Source organism: Plasmodium falciparum, assembly GCF_000002765.6.
Source record: "Plasmodium falciparum 3D7 genome assembly, chromosome: 14".
NCBI lineage: Eukaryota > Apicomplexa > Aconoidasida > Haemosporida > Plasmodiidae > Plasmodium > Plasmodium falciparum.
The window spans coordinates 1,477,501-1,502,500 of NC_037283.1; the positions used below are offsets into that span (position 1 = coordinate 1,477,501).

A 25,000-nucleotide genomic window follows, 5' to 3' on the forward strand; every position below is an offset into this window, starting at 1 on the left:
TTTCCTTTTGGATTTTAAATATTATATTATATATGTTTAAATATATATTATTAATATATTTATATATATATAATATATACATATAATATATATATATATATATAATATATTTATGTTGTTTTTTTTTTCTTTATAATATCGAGCCATTTTTACATGCAATTATACATAATTTATTTCAATGTATATATATATATATATATTATATATAGATACATATAAAAATTATATTAAAGATTATTTTATTGTGAGGTTTAATATATCTATGTATAAATATATTAATGTTTATATAATATATATAAATTATATTTATATATATAATAACAACATTGTATACCTATAAATAATACATAATTATAATATATATATATTTATAGTATATATAACAGAACGTGATAAAAAAAAAAAAAAGAAAAAAAAAGTTAACCCTTTTATATAAATATGTAGTGATTTAAAATATATATTATAATTAGTATATATATATATATATATATATATATATAATAATATTAATATAATAATATTTTTATAATATATATAATAAATATATCCCTATACATCTTTTTTTTTTATTATTAAATATATATATAAAATAAATATATATTATATATATATATTTTATATATTCGTATATTTTAAATATACATTTTGTTTACCCACTTAAATTATATATTTTGTATAATTTATTATTTTTATATATAGAAGTAAAAAAAAAAAAAAAAAAATAGTTGTTTTTCTCTTTGTGGTCAAAATAAGTAAAATTTTATAAATTCATATTTTATATATATATATATATATTTATTTATATATAAAATAATATATTTTTAAATAATAAAATAATACAAATTAATTTATATATATATTTTTATTTTAATTGTACTTTTTAATTAATAATAAATATCATATTTTTTTATATATAAGAAAACGTGATATTGTTTTTTTTTTTTTTTTTTTCTTATTTTTTTATATAATAATATATATAATTTATATATAATTCTTTTCTATAAAAAATAAATATAATTATTTATATTTTTATATATATAATAATATATATTATTTTTTCTTTTTTTTTTTATGGTATTTTAAATATATGACCTTAAAAATATAAAAGTTATATATAATATATATTTAAATATATATTTAAGCACGTTATATTTTTTTAATTTATTTTATTTTTATTTTTTTTAGATTATATATATATATATATATATATTTTTTTTTTTTTTCATTTTTCTTGCTTTTATTTATTATATATATATATATGTATATTTTTTCCATAGAAATTATATATATATTATAATGATGTGATATTATATATATATATACATTTTTTTAATATATATATATATTATAATTGAATTATTTAATTATAATAATAGTTATATAGGACAAGCTTTTATAATATTTATATATATATTATATATATATATATATATATATATATATTAATTTGTGTAGAAATAAAGATTAAAAGAAAATGAATTTAAAGAAGATATATATATGTTAATGTATTATATTATATTACAAAAAAAAAGAAAACAAAAAATATATTTTTTAAAATATAAGTAGATAATAATATTGTTTTTATAAAATATATTTATATAAGGTTAACATAAGAAATATATATTATATTTTATGTATTATTATAATTTTTTTCTTTTTATTGTGTTTACTTATAATATATTTTTTGTTATGTATTATTCTTTTTTAATTTTATAAAGAAATAGTATATGTATATATAAATATAAATATATATATATATATATAGAGAATATTTATATTGATAAAAAAAAAAAAAAGTTTTTTTTTTTTTTTTTTTTTTTATTATCCTCAACGAATTCAATGTTACTATATAAGTATATATAATATATATATTTTTTGTATGTTTTTTTTTGAAAAATTTTTTGTTTATTTTTGAACAGTATAATTTATTTTATCTTTTTATATTTATATTTGCATTTATTTAATATTATTATTATTTTTTTTTTTTTTAAAGCACTCTGTAATTATACATGTATATATATATATATATGTATATAAAAATATATAGAGAGAAATTCATTGAATTAAATGTAATATATATATATATATATATATATATTTGTGTGTTTTAAAAAAATTAAAAATTAAAAGATATAAAAATATATATAAATTACACATTATTATTATATATATTTATATATGAATTATCATTGTTTACACGTTTGATATAAATTAAATAATTATATTATTTTTTCTTTTTTTTTGTTTATAATTCAACATTTAAAAAAAAAAAAAAAATGAGAATAATAATATTAGCCTTGTTGATCGTTTGTACCATAATTAATTATTATTGTGCTGTTCAAAACAATGGAAATAAAAGTTTGAATGTAATGCCTACTTGTAGTATGCCTGGAAATGATAGTGATAGTAATGATAATGAGACAGGTGATGTAGATAATGATAAGAATAATGAATTAGGAAATGCAAATGATAATAATGAAATGAATAATGAAAACGCGGAATCAAAAAATATGCAAGGAGAGAATTCAAATAATCAAGAACAATTAAATGAAAATGTACATGCTAATGATGATGCCATGTATGAAGGGACACCTTCAAGCGATAATCCTCCACAAGAAAATGTTGATGCAAATAATAATGAGCAAGAATATGGTCCCCCACAAGAAGAACCAGTATCTGAAAATAATGTAGAGAATGTAGAAGTTGCAACAGATGATAGTGGTAATGATAATATTAATAATAATGATAATTTTAATAATAATGATAATTATAATGATAATGATAATTTTAATGAAGAACCACCTTCTGATGATGGAAATAAAAATGAAGATGAACTCACTGAAGGAAACCAATCTGATGACAAACCTATGAACGAAGAAGAAGCTACTATTAATGAAATGGGAAAGATAACTAACCCTTTTGAAGATATGTTAAAGGGAAAAGTTGACGATATGGATATTGGAAAAATGATGAATAAAGATAATTTACAATCATTTTTAAGTTCATTAACAGGAAACAAAGATGGTAGTGGAAAAAATCCACTTAGTGATATGATGAATATTTTTGGTGTACCACAAACAGGAAAAGAAGGTGCAGAAGGAGGAGTAAATAAAGAAAACCAAATGAAACAAATTAATGAATTAAAAGACAAATTAGAAACAATGTTAAAAGGTGCTGGTGTAAATGTAGACAAAATTAAAGATAGTATTAAAAATAATGATTTATTAAAAAATAAACAATTATTAAAAGAAGCTATTTCAAAATTGACGTTAGACCCTTCAATGATGAATATGTTAAATAATAAAGATGGAGCTAATGGAAAACCGTTCGATATAAATCCAGATAGCATGATGAAAATGTTTAATGCACTTTCTAATGAAAATGGAAATCTTGATGACTTAAAAATGAAACCAACTGATGGATCTTTTGATTCATTTAATGATGGTGTTGATAATAATTTAGTTCCTTCGAATCCTAAAGGACAAAATAATAATGAAGAGGACGACGAAGAAGGAGGTGATGATGATGATTATGATGATAAATCATTCGTTGTAAATTCTAAATATGCTGATAATTCCTTTGAAGATAAATTTAATACTTTTGATGAAAAGGATGATGATGTTAAATATGAATTATTTGGTGAAAATGAAGAAGCAGAAGAACTTAATAATAATACAACTACTGCTTCATCCAAGGGCGATGCAAACAATAGTGTAAACACACAAGAAGGAGAAGGAGAAGAAGAATCTTTTTCAGCAAATGAAGAAAATATAAATAATAATAACAATCATAATAATAAGAACTATAATAATTATAATACTAGCCAACAAGAAGAGGATGATAACAGTTTTAATGAAAACGATGAACCATTAATATCGTCATCACAATTTGATAATAATAAGAAAAATAAAATGTCAGTTTCTACTCATAACAAAAAATCCAAAAATCTTATGGATTCTTTAGATTTAGAAAGTACTAACTATGGATCAAATTCTTCATCATCCATGAGCAACAATTATAACAGTAAAAATAAAAATAGCAAGAAAAATAATAAAAAAAAATCATCACAGAAAGATTATATAAGAACAGATGGTAAAGTTTCATTTGATATGGCTACATTGCAGAAGACAATAAAAAATTTTGGTGGTGCAGATAATGAAATCGTACAAAATATATTAAAGAAATATGTAACCATAGATAATGATGATGACAACGATGCAGACGAAGATGAAGATGAGGACGACGATGATGATGATGATTTGGATGAAGATGAATTTAGTGTTAAAGATATTAAAAAATTAATCGAAGAAGGTATTTTAGATTATGAAGATTTAACAGAAAATGAATTAAGAAAATTAGCTAAACCTGATGATAATTTCTACGAATTATCACCATATGCAAGTGATGAAAAAGATTTGTCATTAAATGAAACTTCAGGATTAACCAATGAACAATTGAAAAACTTCTTAGGACAAAATGGTACATATCATATGAGTTATGATTCCAAATCTATTGATTATGCTAAACAAAAGAAATCAGAAAAGAAAGAGGATCAACAAGAAGATGATGATGGATTCTATGATGCCTATAAACAAATTAAAAATTCTTATGATGGTATTCCAAATAACTTTAACCATGAGGCCCCACAACTTATCGGTAACAATTATGTATTCACATCTATATATGACACTAAAGAAAATCTAATAAAATTCTTAAAGAAAAATAGTGAATACGATTTATATGATGATGATGATAAAGAAGGTGGAAACTTTAAATCTCCTTTATATGACAAATATGGAGGAAAGTTACAAAAATTCAAAAGACAAAGAGCTTTTAATATACTTAAACAATGGAGAGCTAAAGAAAAAAAATTAAAAGAAAAGAAAAAGAAAGAAGAAATGGAAGAAAATAAAGAATTCGACTTTTCTAAAAATTATAATTTTTCATCTAAAAATGATGGAGGTGTTACTATGTTTTCAAAAGACCAACTTGAAGATATGGTAAAAAATTTTGGAGGAAAACCAAGTGCTCATGTAACTGATTCTTTTTCACGTAAAGAAAATCCATTTGTCCCAACTAATACAAAGAATAATTCAAATGATGATGATGATATGGATAATGGATATGTTACCTTTGATGGAAAAAATAAGGTCTCAGAAAATGATGACGATGAAAAAGGAAATAACAATGATGATGAAAATGATAACGATGATTCTAATGATGAAGAAGAATTGGACGAAGAAGAGGACGACAATTAATTTGAAGAAAAATAAAATAAATAAAATGAAATAAAAAAAAAAAAAAAAAAAAAAAAAATATATATGTATATTTTTTTGTGCACATATATATATATATATATATATGTATATCATATATGTTTAATTTTTTAAGTGGGAACCTCTTGTGTTTTAAGGAATATATCAAAAAATTAATTTAATTTTTTTTTTTTTTTTTTAATTAATAATGGTATAGAAAAAATATATAATATTTATATGCTTTTCTGCCAAATTTGCTTTTTATTTTATTTTATTTTATTTTATTTTTTCTCATATCAATTTTGTTTCCTTATATTTTCACAGATCAGAAGTCTATGAGAATTTTCTTTATTTTGTATATAAATTTTATTGTGTATATTAATTTTTGATTTTCCCTTTTTTTTTAATTTTTTTTTTTTTTTTTTTTCGAAGTTTTACCACCCTTTTTTTTAATTTTTATAATTCAGTATATATTATTATTATTCTATGTATATATATTTTTTTAATTCACAATGAACATATAATATATATCTTATTATTTGATTAATTACAAAATAGTATGTATTATATACAACAGAATGTATATTATATATATATATATATATATATATATATATATGTAGATATAGATATATAGAATTATATATATATATATAAAGAATAACAACCAACTTTTATATTTTTTTTTAAAAATAAGAAAAAAAATTTAATTAAATTTTATGATTAAGTTTTTATTTTTTTTTTTAATTGTATGAATTAATTGAAAAATAAAAAAAAAATTATATTGCCTTATAATCGTTCCTTTTGAGAACAAAATCTATATGTTGATTCACACATAAAGAATAAATAAAAATATTAAAAAGGAAAAAAAAAAAAAAAAAAATGTAGTTTATAGAATATAAATTTTTATGTTATCTTCTCCATAATATAATAGCTATATGATTATATGTGAAATGATTAAATGAACAATATTATATATATATATATATATATATATTTAATTTTTACGAATCCGAATCCAAAATATTCTTCAAGCATGAATTTATTGCTTTTTTTTTTATTTTTTTTTTTTACATATATAAAAATATATAAATTATATATGTAATATATTATATATATATATATATATATATATATATATATATTTATTTATTCATTCATGTAATGTTTAATATCTTAATATTAAATTCTTTAAATTTTAATATTATATTATAACAATATAATATATTTATTTTATTATGTTTCTCTAGTTTCTTTAAATTAGTCATCAAAAAAAAAAAAAAAAAAAAAAAAAAATTGTACCCAAATATTTTTGTAGCAAAATATAGATACATATCTCTATATATTTATCCATATATACATATATATGTTCACATGTTCTACTTAATGATAAGATGATCCTGTCATATAATGATTCTCAAAAACATTTTGAAAGGACAAGTGAATTATAAGAACGCTAGTTATATCAATATAGAAAAAGATATAAACAACAAAATAAATAAAATTTTAAATTTGATAGTATACGATGTAAATAAAAAGAAAACTACGTCATGTTCATATATCACTGATTATATAAAATATATGAATAAGCATGTTTATAAATTAAGGGATGAACAAGATTTAATTCCAGATTCAAAAGATAATTTATATATTCAGTGGAAATATTATAATCAGATTACTGTAAATGTATTAAAAGAATATGTAAAGAAATGTCATAGAAATAATATTGATGGTAATTATAATTATGAAAAGAAAAAAAGAACAGAGCCTTACATTTTAACAGCTAATGATACATGTGCATTATTTCCATTTCATATGATAGATAATTATGCTAAGACAAAAGAAAAAAAAAAAAAACATGATGTATATTATGACATGTGTAATATCTTAGGAAATAAAAACGTATCATGTGAAAAAAATATAATAAATTTACAAAAATGTGAAGAGGAAATAACCTGTGAAATACAAAATGATAAGTCTATAGATAATCATATAATTTCTAAAAGGAATAATATTGAGGAACACATATTTGAGAACTATGTACAAAAAGATAAAAATATATTAAATAATTCTTCGTATATATATTATAATATTCCTAATTTGAATTATATAAAATATATGTGGTTACATCATTCTTTAGTTATATTCAAATTATTAATTGATACGAATTTAAAAGTTGATATTAAGAGACAATTTAATATGACAAAAATAATTGTTAGTCTCCTAAAGCAACTAAATAATAATAATAGTAATAATAATAATAATATAAATAGTAGTAGTAATAATATTAATAGTAGTAGTAATAATATTAATAGTAGTAGTAATAATATTAATAGTAGTAGTAATAATATTAATAGTAGTAGTAATAATATTAATAGTAGTAGTAATAAATATTATTATACTAATATCATAGATATTGATTTATATCTTTCTTATTTTTATTTATTATCAAAAATTAATATGATAGATAAACATATGGTTATCCAACTATGTACCCTATTTAAGAAGGATTATAAAAAGCTAAGTGATTTAAATAAGTTTTATCTTTTAAGGTCTATATATAATTTTGATTACTCCTCAAAACATTTTCAACAAATGTTGAATTATTTGCAAAAGTATTTCTATACGTTAATAAAAAAACACTACCTAGATAATAACACCTATCATAATTATGACGCATGTATTTCCTCTATATATGGAAAGAAAGAAATAAGTTCGAACGATATGTGTTATAATATAGGTAGGACACAAAAAGGAGAAAAAAATGAAATAACGAGTTTAAGGAAATATACAAAGGAGATAGATGTAAATGAAAATGTAAATGCAAATGTAAATGTAAATGAAAATATAAATAATATTAATTATAATAATAGTGATGATGCATATAACAACACTGAATTATATAATACTTTTTTGCCATCGTCATATAATATGTACAACACAGATATGTGTTATAATGTATTATCTAAAAAAATAAATAAAAATAATGACAAATTATTTTTTCATAATTATTTGTTGGAAATATTTGAAGTTTTATTTAAACGTAAAAAACATATAAGTCTTCTAGATAAAACCATATTCAAATGTGTCGTAAACCAAGAAATATCAATATATAATAAAATTAATTTAGATCTTTTTAAAAATATAGTAAAATTATGTGATGAAGAATTGATATATTTTCTTTTTAATAAAATAATACAAGATATAGAAAATTATGATAATTTAGAAATATACCAACTTTTGACACATTTGAAAAAATATGAAGAAAACAATTCCTTGTGTTATTTTTACAATTTCTTTCTTATTTTGAAGGAAAAACAATTTGAATATATGAACATAAAGCATGTTATATATATTTATATTTACATAAATAGATATTTAACTAAAGAATTTAAGAAACAACAAAAAAAAAAAATGATGAAAGATCTTATAAGTATAAACATAACAGAGAAAATAAATGAAATACATAATGTGGACAATATGATAGATATGTTACATAAGAAATCTAATTTTACATCTCAATATGAGTATATATATACATTTTTAAATTTCAGTATATATAATATAAATAATATAAATAAATATGATAATAAGCAAATAATAAAAAACAAAACTGATGATAATCATAATGTTGAAATTTTTAATAAGCTCTTAAATGAACATATTAATGAAAAAGATAAGGATGTGAAAAAAGATGATTTTTTTTCATCAGAAAATAAAGATAAAATGGATATGAAAATGAAAATAAAAAATGAGTTTATGTGTATAGAACTTTTAAATGATATAAATAAAAATATAACAATTGTATTATCACAAAAAATAAATTATATAAATATAAAAAATATAATTACCTTATTATATAATACTTGTCAAATTAGATATGAATATCAAATGAGTTTTGTTATGAATCTTTTTTTTCATTTATATGAAGAATATTCTATGTTAATAAATTTTTTACATTTATATAAAATATTGTTTCAAAATTTTTTGTTTTACTACTACAATGGTATTACTGAATATATCAAGGAAATATATGATGAGAATAAAGGAGAATATATTTATATGGATAAAAGAAATAATTATATGATATATACATATGAGAATAAAATGAAACATATTTATAATTATATAAATAGACGATATTATATAAATGAACATCGATTATATGATATAAATAAATTTACTATATTATTAAATATATATGAAAAATATCTTTTCAATTTTATTACTTATAACATATATAAATGTTCCAATATACAAAATGAAAAGATAAATGAAAAAATAAAGGAAAATGAGATTTTAAAGAATTCCTTTTTTATTATATATATATATACTCATTTACAATATATTATTTTTAATAAAAAAAAAAAATATAATCATAATATTCCTTTGAACAATGTAGAATTAATTTTTAAATATAGTAAGCAAATTATAAAAAAGATAAATATATATTTAAAGTCTAATTTATGGGCACTCGGATATATACAAAATATGAATGACTTTAAATGTAATGATGATAATCATAAGAATATTAATAATTTCGAAATGTCTAAACATACAAAATATAAATTTAACAATGAAGTGGAATGTAATGTATTATCAAACCATTTTTATGAAAAGAACAAATTTGATATATTATTATTTGAAAAATTAGAAGATAAGAAATTTGCACCTATTATAAATATTTCAACATTTATAAATTCTTATAATAATAAAGAATATAACGAATTTACAAATGACATAATACCTTATAATATTAACAATTCCATATTAAATTTTGAATATAATGTAGTTCCTTTATTTTATCATATCCTTCAATATATAAACTATATATGTACATATATATACTTTAACACTAATACAAATGAAAATATAAATATAAAAGAATCATTAATTTTTATTTCTTTAACTTGTTTAAAAAATAATTTCAATATATCAAATCATAATATTTTGCTCATGAATAATATTTACACAATACTGAAAAGTATCCATATTAATGAAATCAACAAAAATATTCTTTTTATTATATCTCTAGATTATATATACAAATATTGTAATGTTAAGAATATTATTAGGAAATTATTCAGATCTTCAAAAAATCGAAAATTCAATTATAATTTTAATATAAACGATATACATGAAAATACAAGGTAAGCAAAAATATAAAAATAAAAAATAACCGATAATTATTATATTTATATATATATGTATAAATATATATATATATATATATATATATATTTATTGTGTAAGATAGTATCAATTGGTGTGTTCTTTTATATTATAATCATTTATTTAAAATTTTTTTTTTTTTTTTAGGTGTAAAATTTTGTCAAGATATATTAAATATTTAAAAAGTGTACATATTTCATAAGAATTGTTGTTAAAGAATTCTTTTTTATCCTTCCCAAAAATTAAAAATTATATATATATATATATATATATATATATGTATATTTTATTGTAAAAAAAAAAAGAAAAAAGGACTGTATATATTTTATTTTTATAAATATATGATCACATTATTGTATATATATTTATAGTCACATATGATCTATTTGTTAAAATTTTTAATATATTTTTTTTTCTGTAATATTTTTTTTATTATTTTTTTTTTTTTTTGTGTTTTTCATTTTTTTCATAAGGGAACTAGAAAATTAATTTGACAATTTTGATAAAAATAGACTCTAATGTTTTTATCATAATTTAAAAAGAAAGGCAAAAGAAGTAATATATATATATATATATATATATATATATTATGTATAAAAATGATATGAGGTGAATACAGTTAATCAGCTAAAAAATAGATATTTAATATATTATATTTGTTTTTATTTATTTTTATTTATTTTTATTTTTTTTTATTTTTTTTTATTTTTTTTTATTTTTTTTTCCCCTTGTTCCAAAAACATACATATAAATATAATCCTTCTTATAATGTAGTGTCATGGATTCATCGCGAATAAGTGTGTGGAAAAAGGAGATAGGTCCATCATTGAATGATGTATTTTTAAAAAAAGATTTGGATAAAATAAAACATGGAGATGATGAAAACAAGAACAACATATATTTGAATACCATAAATGTTAATAAAAAAAATATTAATAATAATATTAATAATAATAATAATAATAATATTAGTAGTAGTTGTAGTAGTAGTGAATTGGTTGAGAAAAAAGAAAAATATAGCGATTTTATCTGTAGAGATAAATTTATATTTGATATGAATATTACGTGTTTTCCAAATTATATGCATAAGTCATCATTAAACATAAAAAAGAAATTTGATATAAGTGATTTAATTATAGAGGTTCGAGATGCAAGATTACCTTTTACATGTACTAATGATTTTATTATTGATGATTTAAAAAAAAAGCTAGCAATAAATTATAATAATAATAATAAGAAGAAGAAACGTATTATTATATTAAACAAAGTAGATTTAATACCAAGGAGGTTAGCTTTAAAAGCTCAAAGTTTAATTGAAGAAAAAACAAATACTATGTGTTTATTAACTTCATCCAAATATAATAAAAATATCTCAAAAATTAGAGATATATGTAAAGAAATGAAACCAAAATTTAAAAGTTTTGGATTATTTGCTATGCTTATTGGTTTACCTAATGTAGGGAAATCTAGTATTATAAATTCATTTAAGGATATTACATATAATTTAAGTAAATATGGCTACAAAAATAATAAAATAGCTTTTGAAGTCAATAGGAAAAGAGTAAAAACAAATGTCCTAGCTGGGACAACTAAAATGATTGATACATATAAAGTCTCAAATAATCCTTTACTTTATTTAATAGATACACCAGGAATTTTTTTACCAAAATTAGAAGATAAAGAAATTTCCTTAAAATTAAGTTCAATTGGAAATACTTTAGATTATAAATATGATCATATGTATGTTGGTGATTATATTTTATTTACACTTAATAAACACAAACATTATAATTATGTTAAAATATTAGGTTTAGATTCTCCATCTAATGATATTCGTTTTATATCTAATGTTATATCAACTAAATTAAATTTATGTAGAAATTATAAATATTTAGATATTAATGGAGGTTGTAGGTTCTTCATAGATATGTTTAGATTAGGTTTATTAGGTCATGTATGTTTAGAACCTGTACCAGATAAACAAGACTTTATCACTTATTTGGACTTTAAATCTGATGAACCTTTATCTATTAATTCCAAAAAATATCCAACACCATTCAGAGGTTTATTATAATGCACAATTTATATAAAAATATAAGGATTAATAAATATATAGACATAGGAAAAAAAAAAAAAAAAATGTAAAGCATTAACACCGTGTATATATATATATATATATATATATATATATAAATACCTATAAATATTTATACAAATTTCATATTTTCATTTTTTTTGATTCTTCTTCATTTTGAACACTAATTAAAATAGTAAATATTACTTTATTTATTTATTAAAAAAATTTAGAACCATTTGAATTTTTATTTAAATATATTTGTAAAATTAAAAACAAACAAAAAAAAAAAAAGAAAAAAAAAAAAAGAAAAAGAATAAAATAAAATAAAATATAATATAAAAAAGGAGAGAATAAAAAAAAACACCGCAAGATATAAATTCATTATATTGTACAAACAAATGAAAAAAAAAAAAAAAATTATTAATAATAAAAATAACATTTTTCAAAAATTTATAATTATTATATATATATATAATATATATATATATATAATATATATGATGGAACAAATATATTATTATGAATATATATGATTTCTAAAAATATACTAAAAAAATTAAAAAATAATAATCCTTTCAATTATCATATCGCCCTAATTAAGTATATATATATCTCTACATATATATATATATTTTATTTATTTATTTATTTAAAAATCTATGTCCCAGTTGTCTTCATCGTTCAATGGTTCCTCATCATCCTCAGCATCCTCCTCCTCTATTTGTTTAATATCAATATCTTCTGCATAAGTTTCACTTTTTGATACTAAAGGCGGATCAAGCAAACGACCAGCCAATTTATCCCAATTAAAGTTTGAGAAAAATGGGTGATCCTTTATGTCTTTGAAGCCATTTATTGAACAACCAATTCTTCCTTGAGGTAATCTACATAGAAGTCTTTTCATCAAATTTATGCTATCTGTGTCTGTTACATAATCTGGAAATGTAAGTTGGCCGGTTAATATATCACGGAAAATTTCTAATTGATCTTCTTCATCATTACCAAATGGTAATGGACCACATATAAATTCATATAGGCATATTCCCAATGCCCATATGTCAACAGTACATCCATAACCTTTTCCTAAAATAACCTCAGGTGCCATATAATGAGGTGTACCTACTAATGTATAAGCTCTACCTTGTACCTTTTTGGCACAACCAAAATCGATTAGTTTTACATAACCTTGTTTATCTAATAAAATGTTTTCTGGTTTTAAATCTCTATATACAATATTTCTTTCATGTAAATATTCAATAGCTAAAATGATAGAACCTAAATAAAATTGAGCTTGTGATTTAGATAATAAACCTAATTTTCTAATAGCATCATATAATTCTCCACCTGTTACTAATTCTGTTAGAAAATAGAAATATTTAGAATCTTTAAATGTTCTTACTAATCTTATAATAAATGGATGATCATTTTCTGCTGTTATTTCTCTTTCTAATTTTATATTGTTTTGTTGATTTAAATTAATAATACTTCTTTTACTAACACATTTTAAAGCATATCTTATTTTTGTTGGTTTATGATGAACTAATTTAACTGTTCCGAAAGTACCTCTTCCAATAATTCGTTCTGTTTCTAGTTCATCCATTTCTACTTTAGTATCTTGCATTTTTATTCTTTCTTCCAAATGTGCTAACATAGGTCCTTGTATAATTTGTAAAAACACACTTTTATCAACAAACCAACATTCAACATTATTTACTTTACTTATAACAGAAGCTGTTCTTGGTTCATCATATAATAAAGCTCTTTCACCAAAGTAATCATTCTTTCCTAAGGTACGTAACCTTTTTTTATTTTTTACTATTTCTACTTCTCCATTTTTTATTATATAAAATCTAGATCCTACTTCTCCTTCTTGTATTATATAATCACCTTCTTCATATCTTGTGGTTCTAAAAGCTTCAATTAATAAATTACATTGTTTATCAGTTAAGTATCTAAAGATATACATTTTCTTTATAATACTTTTTTTATTATTATAATCAATAGATGCATCAATATTATTATTTCCTAGACAATCAGCTAAACAAGTTTCCGTTATTAATGCGATTTTACAAACTTCTAATGATTTAATAGTATGCTTAAATGGTTGTTTCTGATTTAATACATATTGATCTCCAAAAGACATTCCTCTGGATAATATACCAATAGAAGTATCATCAAGAAATAATTCTACTTTACCTTCCAATACAATAATATATTTAACGGATTTTACCTTATCCTTATGTAATATATTATAATTAGCTGGATAATCTCGAACAATGGCGGTATCTGCTAAATCGTTTAATTGATCCCCACTAAATTGTTTAAAAATTTCACTCTGTTGTAAAGCTTCAGTCATAATATTACGAAATAAAACTACTTGTAAGTTTCCTAGAACAATATTTAATAATTTCCTACAAATGGATGCACAAGCGGTTGGTTCTTTTGCAATGATTGTTGCACTTCTTGGTTCATCATACAGTAGAGCTCTTTCCCCAAAATAGGAACCCTGTTAAAAAAAAAAATAATAATAATAAGTGTTATACATATATACATATATATATATATATATATATCAAAATATCTAAAAATAATAAAACGTATAACATTTATGCATAAAAAAAAAAACAAAATGAAAGAATATATGTACATTTTTGTTTCATTTTTTTTTTTTATTTTTATTTTTTATTTTTTTTTTATTTTTTTTTTTTTTTTTTTTTTTATTTTTTTTATTTTTTTTATTTTTTTTATTTATTTTTTTTTTTTTGCGTACTTTCTCTAAAACCCTTATCTCTTCATCGTTAATATATACTGTAGCCTTTCCTTCTTTCAAAATGTATAAGACATCTCCATAATCTCCTTGTTTAACAATGGTTTCACCAGATTTAAAGTTTTGTATTACACAAGCATTAGTAATCATGTTTTTTTGTGCTTCAGTTAACATATCAAAAACTGAAACGGAATCGATAAATGTTCTGTTTTCGTTAAAATTTCTATTAGATAATTGTTTTAGGGTAGCTCTAAATGTACTTCTTTGAACTCCCCATAGAGTTCCATCAGTTTCTGCAATAATAGTTGCACTTCTTTGGGTATTATGAATTAAAGCAGCTTCACCGAAAGAACTACCTTTTCCCATAGTCTTTACTTTTTTATCATTTACATAAACGTCAAATTTGCCACTATTAATAATGAAAAAGTATGACCCTAAAAGGGGGGGAAAAAAAAAAAAAAAAAAAAAAAAAAAAAAAATATATATATATATATGACATACACATTACATAAATATTTTATGTAAAGACGGATATATATTTTATTATTAACAAGAAATTATTTACTTATATATATATATTTATTTATTTATTTATTTTGGTACCTTTTTCCCCTTGTTTTATTACTAAATTTCCACTTTTAAAAACAAAGAATTGCATATAATTAGACAGAGTCAATATTTCATTATCGTTTAATGTACTACAAACTAGATTATTTTTTAAGGAAGTCTTTATCATATCAATATCTTCTGAAAGCTTTTCCCGAAGTTCTAAATGATCCTAAAAATAAAATTAAATATATGTTATAGATAAATAGAAAAAAAAAAAAAAAAAAATTCTGAAAACAACATTTGTATATAATTAAATATGGATATGTAATTTAAAAATAATATATAATAAACCATCACAAAAATTAATACATACATTATTCCCTTTTAAATATACAATTTAAAAAAAAAATTACAAATTCCTTTTATTTCTTACCTCCATTAAACTATCTTCTCCTGTAAAATCATCATTTGAAAATATAGCCTTCTTTTTATTTCTTTCATTCCTAATAAAAATATGATTAAAAAAGAAAAAAAAAAAAAAAAAAAGAAGAATTATACATTAGTAAACAAGAGCAATTTTAAAAAGAAATATATAGAACATCCATAACATGTAATTAAATTTTCTATACATTATATTTTTTAAAAATATAAAACTAAAAAAAAAATAATAATAATAAATAAAAACCAAAAAAATGATGCACATATAAGTTTGTAAAGTATTATGAAATATTCTTAATCTTATAATAAATTTGTTACCTTCATATAAACAAAATTACATAAATGTAGGTATAAATTTATTATATATATATATATATTATATATATGTTTTTTTCTTTTTTTTTTTTTCAACATATTTCAAATTTACCCTTTTTTTAGATTATCATCTTCTTCCATTTTTTTTTTTTTTTTTTTATTATCTATTATATATTTTATATACACTTAATTTCTCTCTAAATCTTTGTGTATACAAATTAAAAAAAAAAAAAAAAAAATGTGTAAATATTTATGAGAAAATAATTTTCCTTTTTTATTACACAAGTTAAAAATATTAATTATTAAAACATGGTGAAATAAATTGTATATTTTAAAAGTGTTTAATTTAATTGAGTTTTTAAAAATATAAAAAAAAAAAAAAAAAAAATTAGAAAATGTATTAATAAAAATTATGTTTGCAGAAATAAGTAAAAAAAAAAAAAAATTTAGGTACAAAAAGGTGGAAAATTAAAATTTGGAAATTAAATAAAAAAATAAAAAAATTAAATGATATATATATATATATATAATATATATATATTTATTTTTTTTTTTCCTTTTTTTTCTTCAAAGAAATGTTAATATATTTATATATAATAATTATGAATTTATAACAAAAAAAAAAAAAAAAAAAAAAAAAAAAAATTGATATTATTCTAAATTAATTCTTCAAATTAATTCAAAAAAAAAAAAAAAGAAAAAATACAATGTATAAAATTAATCACAATAAATAGAAAATAGAAAAACATGTGTAAAATAACAATTTATTCATTCATTTATTCATTTTTTTTTTTTTCTTTTAAATCAAAAAATGTGGCTGTAATATTATAGGTTAGGAATATGATATTTATTTTATGCATAAATTAAAAAAAAAAAAAATATATATATATATATATATATATATATATATATGAAATATTAAATCTGAAAGACTTTGAAATTTCTTTAAATCATAATTTATAATTTTTTCTGAATACCTACTTTGTTATAAAATTAATATATTTTTTTTTTCTTTACTTTTTTATCTTGTCTTTATTATTGTTTGACATGAAAATAAAACAAAAACAAGTAAATAATGAAGATATAAAATAATATTATTTCGATTTGGTAATATTTCTTAAAAATAACAATTAGTAATTATATATAGAAAAAAAAAAAGGTTTATTCTATATTGATAATGTATTTATTTTATTTTATTATTATATTTTTTTAATAATTTAACATGATTTTTATTATGATATATTTACATGGAATAGGGCATCTGTTTAAATGTTTAATATATATATATATTTAATCAAAATGAAATTTTTTTTTCTTTCTGTACTCTTTTATAATATATACATATAATAATATACTTCTGTATAAATACATAGACAAATACGTACATGTATTCATATATATATATATATATATATATATACCACATTTTCATATTAACATATTTTAATTAAACATCTTGATATACAGAAACAAATTATAAACATGTATATTTAAATAAAAATTTAGGAATATAATGTGAATAATTTAATACGTTGTAAAAATTATTTCAAATATATATTTATATACAAAAAAAAGGAAAAAAAGAAAAGGAATAAAAGGTGTGTTTAAATAGTTGATGTCATTTTATTCTATCCTATCTTTACTTTGTTCTTGTCATATATAAATTTTTTTTCAATAGAGAAAATAAATTAACCTGAACATTCAATATTATAATTATCATATTGGCTATCCAATTAACTTAACTTCAACACTAGATTTTTTATTGTCTTTTGAATTAGCATTTTGGTATTGTTTTGATAACAAATAATAAAAGTATTTATTATTAATTTTCTGCCTATTATAAGCCTAAAAAAAAAAATAAAATAAAAAAAAAATAAAATAAAAAAAAATATACCGATATATATATATATATATATATATATATATATTTATATTTATTTATTTATTTATTTTTATATGTAAAAATATTCATTAATTTTTTATACTTGTGTTATGTTCAGAATATCCACATTTTTTAAATACTTAATATGCTTTAGGAATAAGGGTATAAATACATTATAAAAATTAATGTCATTAAATGATAAATAAGAAAATGATCTTAATAGGGATGCTAATATTGGTAAGCTAATAAAGTAAACATTTTTACAAATATATATAGATAAAATTTGTAAAAGTGTGTAATTTGTTACTTTTATATTATTATAAAATAGGATTTTATTATTTTGTCCTTGTTCATTAGATACGTTTTTATTATTATTTAACCATAAATAAGTATTGTATACAACATTTTTAATAGTATGGTTAAATCTATTTTTTTTAACAATTGTTTGTTTTGTAAATGGTAAAAGATTATACAAATATATAGATAATGTTTTCGCATCACATAAGTTATTAATATATAAGTCGATAATTCTATGAGTAATAGAATATATGAATGATTCCTTATAATATCGATCTGTATGTACTAAAAATATTAATACACTTTTAATTTCTTTACTATCAAAATTATCAATTATATATGTTTCATTATTTTTTATTAAATTAAGAACTTTATTTTGTAATTTATTAAAATTTGAAGAATTGTGATGCATATTTAATGATAACATAGAATCAATTATATAGAATATATGACCAATATAATAATTATCTATAAATAAAAGTTTCTTTCGATATCTACATATTTTATTATTATTACATGATAACATGTTATCCTTTTTATTTATGTATATTGCAATTTTTGTATTATCCAAATGAATACATATATTTTTAAACACATCAATCATTTTTTGGTAGTTAAATTCATAATACAAATTTTCTCTTATAAAATCATTATACATATTAATATATTTATCAATATGTAAATTTTCCTTATTGTCAATATTTTTATTTTTATTATTATTATTATTATTATTATTATTATTACCATTTTTGTTCTTGTGCATGTTAATAAATGGTTCATTTTTTATATCTTTCGTTTTATAATCTTCATAAAAAAATAATTTGTCCCATTGTGACATATGTAACATTTTAGATGTTGATTTTTTTTTATCATTATTAATTTCTATATGAATATTTTCTTTCTTTTTGAATAAATTTTTATTAGTTGATTTTGAATTTAAAAAGAAGGAATAAAAATTTAATCCATCATTATATAAACTATTTTTAAATAGTGTGTAATTATCTCTATTTATATTTTTAATTTCTTGTATATATAAATTATGTATATCATTATCATTCGTTTCATTATTTTTATCTATATCATTATTACTATTAATATTTATAGAATCAGGATTATTAAATTGTTCTATATGATCATTATTATTATTATTATTATTTAATTGTTTTATATTAGAAGAATCATTCTCTTTGTCAACTTTGTTGTAATGTTCTTTATCCTCTTCTTCATATAATTCATCATTCTGAAAATTGTCTTCATGCCTAGTAATGGTTTGAATTAAATCATCAAGCAAATAATTATTAAAAGTTATATTTTCATTTTTATATAAAGCATATATACGTGATAACATACATACTTCAAAAAGATTTGCATTTTGTTCATAAACATTTTTGTTTATTTTTCTGGTTAAAAGAGAAAAGATGTTTTTATCAAAAAAATTCATTTTATGTAAAAATTGTAATATGTTTAACAAAATGTAATTATTAAAATTATAAAAATTTTCTATAAATATTTCTATGATAGGAACAATTTTATTATTATCATGTACATCACTAAGTAAACTAAGACATTCAAAATATTTGTAAATTAGTACTGGTTCTACCTCTTCATTATTTATTATAAAATCTCTTAAGATATTATCTAATGTTCCATTACTCACTTTTAAAAAAGAAAAATAATAAAACATCATCATTAAATAATTTATATTTATATTATTTAATAAATCTTTTGTATTTTTACTTTTATATATATTATCAAATTGCTTACTGAGTTCTGTCAAAAAGTCCAAATCGTATATTCTTTCCATATAACAAAAATATAGCATAGAAAATATATCTACAAATTTTATCTGATGTTTATTAGAATCATCTTTTGAAAATTCAATCTTATATTGTATAAATTCAAGTAGTACATTCTTATATTCGTTTATATATATATTTTTTTTATCATCAGTACTTTCCTTAGTGAAAAAATCTATAATAAAATTTGGGATGACATCAGGATTTTTTTTATCATGCTTTTTTAGGATATCATTAAAGAATGGACTCTTTATATTGTCACAATTTTCCTTAGTATGAGCATATTCTTCATTTTTATTATTTTGAATGTTTAAATTTTTAACTTTATCATCTTTATCATTGTTATTCTTTTGCATAGAATTAAAGTTTACTCTTTTTATAAATTCTGGTATATCATTTTTTATTAATATATATCTTTTATATAAACTTGGTCCATGAAAATATCTTGAAAATAATATACGTCTTGTTAACATTTTGTTATTCATTCTTTATTTATTTTTTGTTTTTTTTTTTTATAATTTATATATTATATTTAAAAAAATAAGATGACAGTTCAAATTGTATATATTATAATATAACAAAAAAAGAGAAACTATAAATAAATAAATGAATAAATAAATAAATAAATATATATATATATATAATATGTAATAAACAATTTATTATTATGTAATAATATAATACTACTTATTTATTTTTGTTATACATTTTATTCCTTTTCAAGTATATGATCAATTAATTTAAAATCTACTGCTTCATCTGCATTAAAATATTTATCTCTTTCTAAAACATTTGAAATAACATTTGTATCTTTTTCTGTATTTTTAGAAATTATTTCTATTACTTTTTTTTTGGTGTTCATTATTTCTTTATTTTGTATTTCAATATTGGTTGCTTGGTTAAAGGGTATGATAGAATAAGATTGATTTAAACAAAAAGAGGAATTTTTTAAAGAAAAGCGATAGCCTTTTTTTCCACTGCTAGCTAATATACAAGCAATTCCATACGCTTTTCCAAGACAATAAGTATACACATCAGAAGATATATAATTAATTACATCAACTATTGATATTACATCAGTTATACCATTCAAATTTATTATTTTATTATTATCTATATCACCTGTACTGTTAATATATAAATGTATAGGTTTTCTTTTAGATTCATATTCTAAATATAATAACTGTGATATGATTTGTTCTGATATATGAGGATAAATAGGTGATGATAAAAATATAATTCTTTTAGATAAAAGTAATGAAGGTATATTTATGTTATACTTGTGATGTTCATTATAGGAATAATATAATGGACTTTTATTATTATTTTTTTTTTTATATCTTTTTATATTGATTTTGTTTGTAATAAAATTATATCTCGTTATAATTTTTGTACATTTACAAAAATTTATACAAATTAACATAAATAATAACAGGCCTTGCATTTTTGAGTATTCAAAGCATTATATATATATATATATATATATATATATATTTTTCCATATATATTGTGAATATATAACAAGGAACATATATTAGTATGCCATATTTTATAGTTATAATTATGCTACGATGGATACATATACATACTTACATACATGTATATTTAATATGGGATAATATTTATTTTATATATTTGGTGTTTTTATATGTGAATTATTAAATATAAATTATGTAAAAAGAAGAAATATATATATATATATATATATATATATATTAAATTAAATTTATATTATATATAAATATATATCATTTAAAATAATATAAATGCATATAATTAATGGAAACTATAATGAGCTTATAAATTGTAATTAAGCTTCATAAAAATATAGATTTGACATAAAAAAAAAAAAAATATATATATATATATATATCATAATAAATGATATAAAAAAAAAAAAAAAAACGAATAATATATATCATATGAAATAAAATACCGAGAGATATATTTTTTTATTTTTCTATTTATATATTTTTAAGAAAAAAAAAAAAAAAATTAAATAACCAAAATAATTTTTACACATATTATATATATATATAATATATGTGTGTTAATTTGTCATTTATTATACTTATAATTTTAAGATGAAAATTTTTCATTAATGTATGATTTAATTAAGTTAGCTTCCTCTTCCATTTGTTCAATTGATCTAATGGATGTACTAAAAAAAAAAAAAAAAAAAAAAAAAAAAAGAAAAGGTGTAATATTGTCAAGTTCATATATTATAATTAATAAAATCATTATGAAGAAAGCGTTTAATATAAAACATTGAGATAATGTACATTCAAATTATAAAATAATATAACTTATTAATGATATGTAAAAAATATGATATAATAAATTTATATACATATATATATATATATATATATATATGTGTAATAAATTAATTTTACTTGAATTCTTCCAGTTTAAAATTTCGTTCTATTTCATTTTGAGAACATACATTAATTGTATTATTGCAAGAATTACATATAATATTTTTTCCATAGCCTAAGTTAATTTTATTCATATCATTATAAATATTATCATTATTTTTGTAATCATTAATTTTCCTTGGTATTATATGAATATGAACATGATCAACAGTTTGCCCTGCTTCTTTGCCATCTTGAATAGCAATAGAGAAATCAGTTGTATTAAATAAGTTGCCCATAATATAACACATAAAATTACATAATAAATTTATATCGATAATTTCTTCTATATCTAAATCATTGTAGTGTTTTTTTTTTTTTAAAGTTGTTAATAATATATGACCAGGTAATAATGGCTTATTATTTACAAAACCATAAGAATATTTAGTAGTTATAAATACCTCCCTTTTGTCAATTTCATATATACCGAATTCATATTTTTCAGAACTCTTATTTTTATACCATTCTAATTTTTCAAGTATGTTTTTATATTTTTCCATTATACAAATAATATACGAAAAAATAAAATAATAAAAATATAAAATATATAAATATATATATATATATATATATTCAAGTTCAAATAAAAGAGAGCTTATTTTATTATTATATTTTTTTAATGATTACAGAATCTGAAAAAATTATAAAAATGTAGTACAGACAATATATTCGTACAAATTATTTCGAGGTGTACTTTTTTATATTATATTATTTATTCTATCCTTAATATGTGTTTCCCTTTATAATTGGAAACACACATATAAAGTATATATTTATTTATATGTTAATATTTTAATTTAATTTTTTCGTGTACTTATATAGGAGGTTTTTCAAAATATGCACTGATTTTAATTTATATATATAAAAAGAATATAATACATACATATATATATATATATACATTGACAATATGTTCCTTTTTTTTTTTTTTTTTTTTTTTTTGTTAATTCAATTGTTTTTATAATGTTATTATTTATTCGTGATCTAAACAAATAGAATAATATATATATATATATATATATATATATATATATATATATATTATTGAAAAAAAAAAAGATGAAGATTTTTCAATTGTTGATGGATGTGGTATATATTTATATAACAATATGCATATTATTATTTATACGAAAAAATATCTAGAATAAAATATTATTTACATTGTTTTTTTATTTTAATTATTCTAAATATACCCATTGATAAAAGTTTTATAAAAATACATATATATATATATATAGTTTATATTTATATTATTATTTTTTGGGAATATATTTTTCTTTCTTTTAAATATATAAAAATTGTTATGTTATAATTATTAGCATGCATATATAAATAAATAATATTCACAATATATAATATACTTAAAAAAAAAGGATAAAGCGGCTCACAAAATTATAATATTATGTTATATTATATGTATAATTATATTAAAATATATTATATATAATAATATTGTTATATATACAACATATACATAATGTATATAATTACATGTATATATATATATAATATATATTTAACAAATGTATTATATACAGTATCATAATATTATTATAAATATATAATATATTATTGAAATTAAGTACATATTTTTCCGTGCATACCTTCATTTTTTTTTTTTTTTTTTTTATCTTATATAAAATGTATATATTAATTTTTATTTTATTTTTTCTATTTTTATTCATAAAATAATATATTATATTTTTATGTTTCCTTATTATATATTTTTATATATCCTCATGAATTATAAAAAAAATTCATTTTTTTTTTTTTTTAATAAATATATGTATAAATAATAATTATATGTATATATAACTCCCCCCCCCAAAAAAAAAAAAAAAAAATATATGTATAATATATATATTATTTATATATTACATAATTCAAAAAAGAGGATTTTTCGTACCAAATATATTTATAACTTGGATAATGTATATATAATAAAAGTACAGTGAAAAAATATATTTTCATTTTTTTTATGGATGTATAAATGGATTTCAAAAAGGAATATATATATATTTTTTTTTTTTTTTTT

At 18.3% G+C, this 25,000-nt stretch overlaps 7 protein-coding genes across 7 annotated transcripts; 3 read left to right on the forward strand and 4 right to left on the reverse strand.

Annotated features, from left to right (window-relative positions):
• Positions 1-2,276: 2,276 nt before the first annotated feature.
• On the forward strand, positions 2,277-5,258 carry PF3D7_1436300 (translocon component PTEX150; the record flags this gene model as incomplete). Its single annotated transcript, XM_001348482.1, has 1 exon — positions 2,277-5,258. One exon carries the CDS (start codon positions 2,277-2,279, stop codon positions 5,256-5,258), a length of 2,982 nt encoding a protein of 993 aa, XP_001348518.1.
• Positions 5,259-6,665: 1,407 nt separating this feature from the next.
• Positions 6,666-10,629, forward strand: PF3D7_1436400 (conserved Plasmodium protein, unknown function; the record flags this gene model as incomplete). Its single annotated transcript, XM_002585415.1, has 2 exons — positions 6,666-10,405; positions 10,575-10,629. 2 exons carry the CDS (start codon positions 6,666-6,668, stop codon positions 10,627-10,629), a joined length of 3,795 nt encoding a protein of 1,264 aa, XP_002585461.1.
• Positions 10,630-11,205: 576 nt separating this feature from the next.
• Positions 11,206-12,501, forward strand: PF3D7_1436500 (GTP-binding protein, putative; the record flags this gene model as incomplete). The annotated part of the gene is made up of 1 exon (XM_001348483.2): positions 11,206-12,501. The coding sequence occupies one exon, from the start codon at positions 11,206-11,208 to the stop codon at positions 12,499-12,501; it is 1,296 nt and encodes a 431-aa protein (XP_001348519.2).
• Positions 12,502-13,153: 652 nt separating this feature from the next.
• Positions 13,154-16,714, reverse strand: PF3D7_1436600 (cGMP-dependent protein kinase; the record flags this gene model as incomplete). Its single annotated transcript, XM_001348484.1, has 5 exons — positions 13,154-15,010; positions 15,275-15,705; positions 15,875-16,049; positions 16,254-16,323; positions 16,686-16,714. 5 exons carry the CDS (start codon positions 16,712-16,714, stop codon positions 13,154-13,156), a joined length of 2,562 nt encoding a protein of 853 aa, XP_001348520.1.
• A 1,584-nt stretch (positions 16,715-18,298) lies between these two features.
• Positions 18,299-21,033, reverse strand: PF3D7_1436700 (conserved protein, unknown function; the record flags this gene model as incomplete). Its single annotated transcript, XM_001348485.1, has 2 exons — positions 18,299-18,418; positions 18,559-21,033. 2 exons carry the CDS (start codon positions 21,031-21,033, stop codon positions 18,299-18,301), a joined length of 2,595 nt encoding a protein of 864 aa, XP_001348521.1.
• Positions 21,034-21,257: 224 nt separating this feature from the next.
• On the reverse strand, positions 21,258-21,992 carry PF3D7_1436800 (ATP-dependent Clp protease proteolytic subunit; the record flags this gene model as incomplete). The annotated part of the gene is made up of 1 exon (XM_001348486.1): positions 21,258-21,992. The coding sequence occupies one exon, from the start codon at positions 21,990-21,992 to the stop codon at positions 21,258-21,260; it is 735 nt and encodes a 244-aa protein (XP_001348522.1).
• A 635-nt stretch (positions 21,993-22,627) lies between these two features.
• Positions 22,628-23,465, reverse strand: PF3D7_1436900 (histidine triad protein, putative; the record flags this gene model as incomplete). Its single annotated transcript, XM_001348487.1, has 2 exons — positions 22,628-22,709; positions 22,945-23,465. The coding sequence occupies 2 exons, from the start codon at positions 23,463-23,465 to the stop codon at positions 22,628-22,630; spliced, it is 603 nt and encodes a 200-aa protein (XP_001348523.1).
• Between the last annotated feature and the right edge of the window lie 1,535 nt (positions 23,466-25,000).